This window comes from Oryza brachyantha, chromosome 8 (assembly GCF_000231095.2).
Source record: "Oryza brachyantha chromosome 8, ObraRS2, whole genome shotgun sequence".
Taxonomy (NCBI): domain Eukaryota; kingdom Viridiplantae; phylum Streptophyta; class Magnoliopsida; order Poales; family Poaceae; genus Oryza; species Oryza brachyantha.
In genome coordinates, this window is record NC_023170.2 from 9,765,337 (window position 1) to 9,776,590 (window position 11,254).

Sequence of the window (11,254 nt, forward strand, 5' to 3'; positions counted from 1 at the left end):
TAAAATTATGGACCTAGATGGTACATTGAAACAAGTTTATGGACCCGGATAGTTAAAATAAGTTCATAGATCTAAATGTGTATTTTTTAAACTTATAAATCTAAATGGTACCGCGCTACAAGTTTAAGAAGACCATGTATTTTATTCTATTCTCGGTACTATTTAGTGCAATTCTCAAGGAAGTAAGTAATAATATTCAAACGCAGGCTAATATCCCCACCGGCCATTCCCCTCCGTCGACCGTTCGACCCGCGGACCAATCGAAGGATTAGATTAGGACTACTCGGAGTACTCGAGAACTAAAAAGAAAAAAAACAAAAAAAAAAGAGCAAAAACCGCAAGGAGAGAGAGAGAGAAGCACGAGGAGGAGCAACGAGCGATTGCTTCCGCCCCCCTCCCGCCGGCGTCGATCTTCGCCGAGCAGCGGCGCCGCCCGTCGTCCTGCTGTCCTCCGCTGCATCCTCTCTCACCGCCACCATCCGACCAGCCACGTACCACCCTCTCTCTCTCTATCCACGCTTCTTTTCTTTTCTTTTCTTTGTTCTTGTTCCTCTGAATTTTGCATGAACCCTAGGCTCTCCTCGAAGATCTGGAGGCTTCGCTCTTGGTTTTCCTTGACGTTGGCACTAATCACGCTCCGATTGAGGTGGGGCTGTGGCGCCAGCTCGGGGGAGATACTGGCTGGCAGTGGCACCTGATATTGTTGTCCCATGTGCTGATGATGGGCTTGCGCTGTAAAATTGGAACTAGATTTAGTTCTTCCGTAACCTGTGTGCTTCTGGTAGGCGTTGTGTCGATGGTTTTCCTACCTGCCTTAAACATATAGCCATCTCTGTCCCTCAGATGGTTTGAACACGTTTAGTTTGGGGGCAGACAATCTTTTCTAGAACACCGATTTTTTGGGGTGCAGAACAGTTGCAAAATTTATCTGTTAAAATTTCATGAACCGTGCGTGTCAGATGCTCCTGTTTCAATTTACCATTAACATGAAATTTTTGTTGTTGTTGCTGTTGTTGTCAGATATTAATTCAGCCAGACATCACCCTACATCGTTGCTTGTTACTCATGTAGCACTTCTGATTGAAAGTCCGGAGCCATTACTACTGCTTCCTAATCCAGAGCAAGGGTAATGTATATCGTGTTCTGCTTGTATTCCATGGATGTGGTTGTTAAATCTTTCATATGTCTTGCACTATTATATTGTTGTTTTGTAATTTTTCACTAATTTCCAGCAGAAGATCTTAGACTACAAATTCCATTTAAAAACAGCCTCTCATATAACTCTTCCTTTGAGCACAGTGATTTTTTATTTAGACTGACGATGCAACGAATTACTTATCTAGCTAACATTGGCTAGAGAAAGATCTTTAATTTGGTATCTGTGCCACCAGTAACTCTAAACTGTGGTTTCAGTTTCAACTATCTAACTAACTTCTAGGGTTCAAAGCAATAAAGAAAACCTCTGTGTTCTAAGCCTCAAGCATTCTGGTCTTGATGAATAAATTAAATTGTTAGTACTTGGCAGTCACATAATACTTTCAAGTGCTAGTTTTCACCGATGGATTTGTGTTAGAGTAAAACGTTCTGAAAATGTTTGCATACCCTGGATGTCTCCAGCTTCACAAAAAGAGCAATTTGTGTATATACTGAAATTATAATGTCGTGCCAACTTTTTCTTTCTTTAATTACAATATGACATATCGTCTTAAATCTTGTAATTCATGTGTAAATCGTGTGCTGTATTTTCAGGTGATGAGAAAGTGCAATGTATCAGCCAAATCCTATTTCTAGCAGTGGTCACACTCATGGCAATCCTTCCACTCATGAGCAAATGGAGTTAGGGGGCAACGCTATGGTCCCTAGTAACGGAGGGAACAACAACGCTAACATGGCGGCAAGACAACGGTTACGTTGGACAAATGAGTTGCACGATCGTTTTGTGGAGGCTGTTACTCAGCTTGGTGGGCCTGATAGTATGTACTCCATGCATCAACTTGTTTTTCCATTTTTGATGCTCCTTTTATATTTTCTAGCTCATAGAGCTACAGAAATAGATTCTAGCATTATACTTTACATTTTTGCAACTGTGGTGAGTGGTGATTATTTTGCATTTACTGTAATGTATGAAAACTATAAGCACAATATTGGAAAATAGAACCAAAATGGATGGAATGAATGGGTATTGATCTACGCATCGTCAAGACCATGAAAATAGGAAAAGAATCTTGCAGCTGTTCCACCATTTGAGTTGTACCTGATCACTTCAACTTCTTTATAATGACCAACTTCCTTTAGAATTAGCTCTAAGAAACATGGGTTTTCTGAGAAGACATTGTATGAGCATACCATCTAGAAATGGTGATTTAGTTGGGCAACTGATAAACTTCTGTGAGTCAAGTTTTTCATATATAGTTTGCAGGCATCCATGCAAAATCATGATCGTTATATGACTGTTAAAAATGCAAACACCATAGCCCATATGAACATGCTAAAAATACTAAAAGAAAATATATATTTGATATTTCTTAACCTCCCTCTGCATATATTAGTTTTATTTATTTTATTCCTTATGCACCACTTAATTTTTGGAGAATACCTTGCTACTATCAAGGTGGGTTGGCCACAAGAAGTCATTGAGACATTGGGTGGCATATAAGGAATCAGGCAACCATTTAATGTGTGATGTAATATATATACATATTTTTAGGATAATCAACCTTTCAACATGTCTTGGTAATCTGCTAGAACTAACAAAGCTGAGATGCGTTTCAAAGAACTTATCTGCTCACAATGTAATTAAGCACTGTTTTTGAACTGCATAGTTTAAGTAGGTATATCTACTAATAGTTTATTTCCTTAATTGTGACAGGAGCTACTCCTAAGGGTGTTCTTAGAATTATGGGTGTGCCTGGACTGACAATATACCATGTGAAAAGCCACCTACAGGTAATTCTTGCTGCACAAATGGCCCTTAATGGTTTGGTGATCTATGACATTTATTCCTAACTGTTTGTCCTGTTTACTGTTATTTATCTAGAAATACAGGCTTGCAAAGTACATTCCAGACCCTTCAGCTGATGGTAGGGGGCATTTGTAATCTACTAAAATTTTTATACATGTTCAAGGAAGAGCATATTTATATTGTTAGTTCACGTTATCTAATCCATATCCCTCATGCAGACAACAAAGCTGAAGATAAAGATTCAGGGAATCTGCTTGCTGCACTTGAAGGTTCATCGTAAGTTCAACTAACTCAACTCTGGTGAACATGGGTCTCACTATAAGGAAAGGAAAAGGGGTCAAGTGCAACGAATTATTATTTGTTTTGTTTTACTTGGTTAAACATAATTTTCAGTTTATGTCATCATCAAAGTACCTGATGACATGGGAGAAAGAACCAATATACATTGCTGCATTTTATATTATGATTCATGTAAATAAAGGAAGTATCAAGCATCTTGCTTGTAATGATCCTAAGTTCATTGGGGGTAAATACCATTGAGATAGAGGCCAGATGGCATAGGTGGGGAACCTCTATATTCTATATTCTTTCTTAATTAAGATGAAAATTTCCATATCTCTTTATCTAAATATTGGCTCTAACAAATTGGACTAGAGATAAATAAACCTAAAACAAATTGGAGATACCACAGAAACTAAACTAACTAGATAACTAAAATTAGCAGGCAACTAAACTTATTGCAGATAAGGTTGTGGTTGTGAGCCTTATGCTGCAGCTGTTGCTGGAATTGCACTAGTACTGCAGCTATACCTACTAGCCATCAATAATTCAAGATTACCAGTAGCATGTTCTTGTTGTTGATTATCCTTCTATTTTTTTTTTGAATTTGCAATATCTACTGTCTCATTTGTCTTATTTCATTCAACACTATGCTTCCAGATACCAGGAGTTGTATGTTATGAAAAATATATAATACTTTTTGCACTTTATTGCAGCGGAATGCAGATTTCTGAAGCCCTGAAGTTGCAGATGGAGGTCCAGAAGCGGCTACATGAACAATTAGAGGTAAGCCACTGCTGCTGCATTTACATGAAGTACATCTTATGATATGAAATTCACAAATAGTGATGTTCTGGTTGAGTGCGGCGTACTGTATCATCAACTACATTATGATATAAATGTCGAGAATAATCCGATAAATTATACTGATTCATGGTTAAAATGTAAAAGGATGCTAAATTTAATGGATTGATTTCTGGTGTACAGAAATCTCCGTTTGGCATCTCAGTGCAGATAATCTCATTTGGTGCAACTGCTTTTAGACATATTGACGACTGGCAAACTATTTTTCCTCTTAGGATATTATTGCATTCCAAACATATGTCACAGTCTGAGACATGAATATGCTGGATAACAATTTGATTTGTAAAGCAAACTATAACTATTCTACTGTTTCAATATAAAACAATAAGTACAACACAACACAACAACCGCAGAATGAGCTTAATGTGCCAGGATAATATTGTATTAGTTAGAATTCATTACACTATTTTGTTAGTTGAACTAAATATTATAATAGTTGCATTGGACTGGTTTCATTTTGGAGCTTTGCTTTTGTACTACCCTAGGAAAGAAAATGACGAATCTCAGGGTAGTTAGCTAAGGGTAGAGTTGTATTGTAGACTACTAATTTTGAGTTATGATAGCTTGAACTAAGTATTAAAACTGATAAGAGTTTAAATCAGACCCTTTTGGTATCTGTTCGAATGTTCAATGTATTCGCGTCATGTCATTGCTCTATTCTGTCGGGTGAGACCAGCCCGTGCTATTGTTCTCCACTTTGCATACTGCATAGTGCATGCCGCCATCTCCCATGTCAGAAGAAGATTGCCCATACAGAAACTAGACAAATAGAATAGTTCTTTTCTCCATAATGGAGCGGGTAGCGGGAATCGAACCCGCATCGTTAACTTGGAAGGCTAGGGGCTATAGTCGACATTGGTTACAAACTTAAATTGAGACTTTGGAGGTGTAGCAAGCATATTCCAGCCATCCTGGCAATATGTTGTTACCTAATGGAGGCAATCACACATGGTTTGTGTAGTCAAGTCAATTCAACAATCATAAATCTCATTTGGAGGGCGAAAAAGAATCTAGTGCCATGGTAAAATCAGAGTATTTCTGTAGATGAAGAGAGTGAAAACTTGATTTAGTTGACCAAACACTGTACATTCTACCACACACGGCAAAGAAATTGATTATATATGTTCACAGTATACTTAGAGTAGTACACGCATTCTTCCTAGCATACAGCAATCCTTCTAGTCATCTAGTGAAGGCTTCTTGTGTAACTTTCTTGTATGATCTGAGCTAAGAAGCTTCTCTTGCAGGTGCAAAGGCAGCTACAGCTGCGAATTGAGGCACAGGGCAAGTATCTCCAAAAGATCATTGAAGAGCAGCAGCGAGTCATTGGCGCAGGATCTCCCAGAGACACGTCAAGCGAACAATTGCCTGAATCCGAGAGAACTAACCCACCAACTCCAGTACCAACTTCCGAATCTCCTGTCCAGGGCGCGCCCCGTAAAAAACTGAATGGGAGCCAAGTTGAGCCGACGAAGAGCCCTTCGCATGATGATCCTCCCCCTCATGGTGAACCTCTAACACCTGACTCCAGCTGCCGGCCTGGTTCTCCCACCCTCAGTCCAAAGCATGAGCGTGCATCCAAGCGGCAAAGGGGCAGCGACGACGCAGGCGATGGCAGCGCGTTTGCAGATGGAGAATTTGTGCTCCCACACAGCATCTTTGAGTCGAGCACGGGATCAGAGTTCCAACAATGTTCGATGCCTTATTCAGGCCAGTAGCCTCTGGTGCTCGGAGCCATCAATCAGTCCATCACCTTGACAAAGCTTATATGGTGCATAAAACATGGTAAGATTTCGTCTGTAGCCGTCGGTAGATTTTGGCCTTGTCAACAGAAATACCTTTAGACAGAGTCTAGGTTTCATAAGGACATTGGGCGCATGACGTGCTGTGTAGCTGTAACTCTTGCAATGTCGTTAGATGTTAATGGGGACTAATGTGACTGATATTTAATTAAAAGTTATTATTTTCAAATGACTTGTCTTATGCTTCATGGGTTCATGCCATTTCCCCCCTGTTCTTGCTGTAATCCTGGGGTGCTTCCTCAATTCAGGAACCATCTGCTGTTAGAATGTCTGGTTGTGTTATACAGTAGCGACCGAGGCCTACATCAATTTAACCTTTTGGTTTATAATGAGAAATCCGTTCTGTACATTCTGTTGTTATTCCAAAAGCATACCCTACATCAAAAAATAATAATCATTAATCTGATTTTCTTAATGTATACCAACACGGGCCATAAAGGATCTATCGGGCCATTTTTATTTAAGAACACACATCGTTTCAGAAACTCCTGTGAGCATGTTTTTAAAGAAATCTCGTGAGAATTTGCTTATTGTTGTGATAACACCACGTGGAAAATCTGGGATAACACTACATGCAGGAGGTCCACGTGCCTTTTTGGGTCTTTCTTTCCCATTTTGAACGCATCGGTTAAATATTGAGCCCATGCATTTTCAACTATACTGAGTAATGCGTTAGCCTAGAAAATTTATAAATGTAAACTTCTAATATAAAAGCTATTTAAATACATTTTTTTTGGTATAGAAACATTACACGTAGAAACTATTGTTCTAGAGAAACTTCATGCATATGAACTTGAAGCGAATTCAAATGGCAAGTTAAATATACTACATCCGTTTCATATTATTCTTTCTAACTTTATCTAAATTCATTCATTGATAAATATATATGATTTATATATTTATCTAGATTCATAAGCATTCATATAAACCTAGACAATATTAAAGTCACAGCACCATTCAGGTAGCGAGCAACATGTGGCTTGGCTGCTACAGTATGCCATCTACTTAGATTAGATTTTGATGGTGTAGGGCCTACGTCCATCCATAACGCAAGATCGAAAAAGGAAACAGGCCAAGACCACAACAAAAGCGGGCTGAGGCCAAAACTGGAATGATGAGCACATTTTCGTATTAGGACATGTATAATGATAGTCAGATACTATGCTAATGCTACGGCTCTGTTTAGTAATACAAATAAGATGTGAATCAAACATTCAAAGTTATTATTTGTTACTTTCGTTATCTAAACAAACTTCGACAAAATAGCAGCGAGCCATTGATTAATAGTGACTATTACAACTTTTGCAGAGTTAATTATAGGCTAACACGCATTGCAAGAGGAAATTTCTACGTTTGGATAGTAATTTCAACAAGACAAAGTTCATACATAAATTCAGAGAAATCCCAACAACAAATTTAGACATTATTTTCAAAACCATTGCAATATCAAGTTCACATATTTCAACGACAATTTTCATCAAATCTTTTTAGATTATCTACTATTAGCACAAAATTTAAACTCTATAAAGCTAAATTAATGTAACCTATTTTATGTAAACATAAGTTGCATCCTATTCAACTTCATGTCTCGTTATATAAAATGAAAAATTGTTGATTGTTGCATATATTTGATGAACAAGACGATTGTGCAACTCTTAAAATAACATGTAATTCAATATCTACTTTTTTGAGTTTAAAAACAAATATTATTGTATCTCATTATATTATATGAAATAAATTTAAGTCAAATATTAATTGACCATACAATGCAAAGAAAATATTTGTCATTGAGTTCTTTTTAGTTCAAAAAGTATACTACATTGTTTTTTAACAAAGTGAAATAATGTGTAATGTTTCCACTGGTTGTGTTTATCATTCAATATTATCTAGTAAGGTGCATATTTCTTCTTCAATGATTAAAAAAATCCCACAATGATGCATCATTTGATAGATCATGAAATTCATTTATTTCACGTAAAAGCCTATGTCAATATAGAACTCCAAATATTCATTCTTATTTATCATATATTTATTTGATCGTATTGTTAGTTTAATACCCCAACCGTTTAAGAAGTGTTTTGTCCCATTCGGGTGTTCGTGGTCCCATTTTAGGTCCAAATTTCAGTTAGTGTGGTTAGTCTAACATAAAAAGTCTTTTTAGATATATTTAACCAATTTATATACCTAGTTAGAACCTTTGAGTTAACCCTTTTACACGAGTCAAGAATAAGAATAAAAGTGTAAGTGAAGTACTATGTGTGTAGAGTGAGTTATTCAGGTTTGGGGGGTTTGGGTGTTACACTTAGTCCCCGTTCGTTAGGTGTGAGTGGGTGGGTTAGTTATCCGGCGTAGAAAACGTAGTACTAGATTAGTACATGATTAATTAATTATTAATTATTAACAAAATATAAAATAGATTAATTTCATTTTTTAAAACAATTTTTTTATAGAAAATTTTTACAAAAAATACACCGTTTAGCGGTTCAGGAAGGGTGCGCGTGGAAAAAGATGGAGATAAGTTATCTAGTCTTGGCAACCGAACACGGCCATAGTGATTTGGTTATCTAGGTATCTGGTGACAGTGGTCTAGAACATTTATCTATCTTATTATGAACGTAGCTATGGTATGGCGATAAACACGTATTTCATTATTTTGGTGTCATTGTTGTCGTTCTAACAGTGTTTCGCATTGGCTTGTGCTATTGTGCTAGTAGCGCCGATGCTTTGGTTGAATTTTTACTCTAAAGGTATATAGTGCATATTTATAAAAACTTCATAGCTATAAATTCTATATCTTTATCTTTATATATATAGTCTCTGATATATAAAAAAATGTTTGTCTTGTTCCTAATTAGAAAGATAATTTCTAGTATACGGTAACTCTATAATTTGTAAGATAATTTCTAATATATAGAAAATCTTTAATATACAAAAAGACTATTTTATTTTCATAATATCTTAATATAAGATGTTTCCGGTGGTTACATTTAAACAAATGATTTTTTGACCATAGCGTTTGTCCAACTAGTAAAATTAATTGAGATTACGTAGGACTCATGGCATATACAAGATAGAGTCAAGTATGATTTTCAAACTAATACACTAAAATAATACTTTATTACTTTTATTTTGTTTATATCCACCTTATATAACATAATTTTATTCAATAAATGACAGTCAACTCTAAGCCGTGGTTATGCATAACAATCGTGTTTCTCTTCCCTCTCTTCTATATTCCATGTCACTGTATTTTCTTCTCTGACAATAAAGAGAGCCAGCTAATAAACTTTTTTGTAAATGCTGGTGGTCATCTGGTAAAAAAGATTGTTCCAATTTTGGATTTGTATTTTAAAAGAAGCATGAATCAAGCTGCATGCCTATGCAAAGGATCTCATCTTGATGCTCCTAATTTTGGCACACATAAATCCCAGCAACCTTGCTGTACGTCAATCTTTGGACATGTACAGCTGCAGCTAGTTATTTTTGGAGTGCATTACAGCTTAAACAAGGACTTAATAATCCACTGTCATGATGGACTAGCTATAGCCTAATTAAGCCAAGCCCCAAGTGTCCTTTCCTTCCTAATTAATCACCCTTTCCTTGGCTTTTGCCATCTGCTTAATTACTAATTAATCCACCGTTGCAGCTGCTTCTCCTTGCTGTCGCCATTGTTGGGGACAGGAAAAGCTTGCCTCTTTAGCTTCGGATTTGCTCGTCGCCGCCGCCGCCGTCTTGTCGACGTTGCATGCATGCATGCACGCGGGTTTGGTAGTTTGATATGAAACCGAGCTGGTGCGGCAGCAGCGAGATCGAGTCGTCGTCGTTGCCGCCGCCGGAGTCTGCCGCCGCCGCGCCTGGGAGGCTGCAATGCAGACGAGCGTCGCGGTGTCGGAGGCGCTCGAGGCGGGGAAGCTGTCGTCCGCGCCGGAAGATGGCGCCCTCGACTTCGCTGTGGCGTGGGTTGCCGTCGTCGTCGTGTCGCTGGCCGTCGCGGCGGCGTGCGTGGTCGTTTCCTTCGACGCGCGCGCGCGGCAGCCGGGGCGGCTCCGGCGGGTGCACGACCTCGGCCCGTCGATGCGGGGCGCGCGCCTGCTGCTCGCCTTCTTCGCCGGGCTCCTGGCCGCCGCCGAGATTCTCCGGCTCCCGTTCTTCCGCCGGGCCGTCGCGTCCCCGCGGCGCCACGTCGTGCCCTGCCTCGCCTACCCGCTCGTCGCCCACGGCGTCGCCGAGCCGTGCTTCCTCGCCACCGTGCTGCTGCTGCTGCGCGCGTCGACCGGACGCGCGCGGCTGCCGGCGGCGGCGCTCGCCGTGCCGCTGGCGTGCCTGCCCTTCCTCACCGGGCACGTGGCCATCCTCGTCGTGCCGGCGGGCGTCGCGGCGTACCCAGGCCAGCTCGCGCACGCCGCGGACGTCGACGAGCACTGCGCGTACCCGGCGTACGCCGCCACGCTGCTCCTCGCGCTCGCCGCGGTGTACGCGCCGCTGCTCGCGTCCGCGTGCTGGACCGTCGCCGCGGTCGCCATCAACCGGCGGATGCGCGCGAGGGCGTACGCGCTCGTCGCGCTCGTCGTCGTGCCGTTCCCCGTGCAGGTGGTGGCGCTCGCGCTCACCTCCGTGTGGGAGACGCCGCGCCGCACCTCGCCCACGGTCGGCCTCGTCGGGTTCCTCGCCGCGGCCATAGCCGCCGGGGCCGCGCTGGCGATCCTCGTGCTGCTGCCCATCTACGACGCGCTCGTCCTCGGCGAGGAGGAGCAGCTCCCGCTGGCGCCGGTGGCTGCTGCCGGCGAGGAAGCACGCGAGCTCGACAGATGAGAGGACATTGCCTTGTATATTTTTTTTGTTCTAGTTTTTATAACAGTTAATTCTGCAATGCACACTTTGTAGTACACAATAATAATATAGGCCATATATTTTTACAATTTTTAGCATAGTATATGCGAATAATATAGCATTTTTCAATAAATTAATAACCTTCAGTTTTTCAGAAATGTTCTCTAATTAATCATAGGATTAATTCTCATATGTTTCGCTAATAAATCTTTGGAATTTATTCATAACCTGTTTCATTCCTCTCGATTAACCTATGTACGTGGTACTCAACACATAGTTCCTAGCATACAATGTTGCTTGAAATTTATTTGATTTAATTATTTTAATGGGGGTAATACCTACTTAAATATGACAATCTCCACCAAATTCCAAGCCACATAAATCTCCTATGATCCATTGTTGTTTTGATATACCAGTGTTTCGACGAAGAACGATTAAGTTTGAGCATCCAGCTAGAGCAAGAGCTACACCTATCCATAACTAACTAAACAATTAACTATGCCTTGAATTGATAATT

The 11,254-nt window shown here is 40.1% G+C and overlaps 2 protein-coding genes across 3 annotated transcripts; both read left to right on the forward strand.

The window, feature by feature from the left end:
* Positions 1 to 281: 281 nt before the first annotated feature.
* Positions 282 to 6,076, forward strand: LOC102709949 (myb family transcription factor PHL7-like). Of its 2 annotated transcripts, XM_015840235.1 has the most exons (9): positions 282 to 491; positions 575 to 646; positions 1,021 to 1,126; positions 1,750 to 1,973; positions 2,870 to 2,946; positions 3,038 to 3,080; positions 3,181 to 3,238; positions 3,958 to 4,027; positions 5,353 to 6,076. In XM_015840235.1, exons 4-9 carry the CDS (start codon positions 1,766 to 1,768, stop codon positions 5,821 to 5,823), a joined length of 927 nt encoding a protein of 308 aa, XP_015695721.1. In that variant the 5' UTR covers positions 282 to 491; positions 575 to 646; positions 1,021 to 1,126; positions 1,750 to 1,765; the 3' UTR covers positions 5,824 to 6,076. The 2 variants fall into 2 exon arrangements, with proteins under 2 accessions (XP_015695721.1, XP_006659336.1); XM_006659273.2 differs by lacking the exon at positions 575 to 646.
* A 3,698-nt stretch (positions 6,077 to 9,774) lies between these two features.
* LOC121055125 lies at positions 9,775 to 10,806 on the forward strand. The gene has a single exon (XM_040526583.1). It carries the CDS (start codon positions 9,775 to 9,777, stop codon positions 10,717 to 10,719), a length of 945 nt encoding a protein of 314 aa, XP_040382517.1. The 3' UTR covers positions 10,720 to 10,806.
* Positions 10,807 to 11,254: the final 448 nt, after the last annotated feature.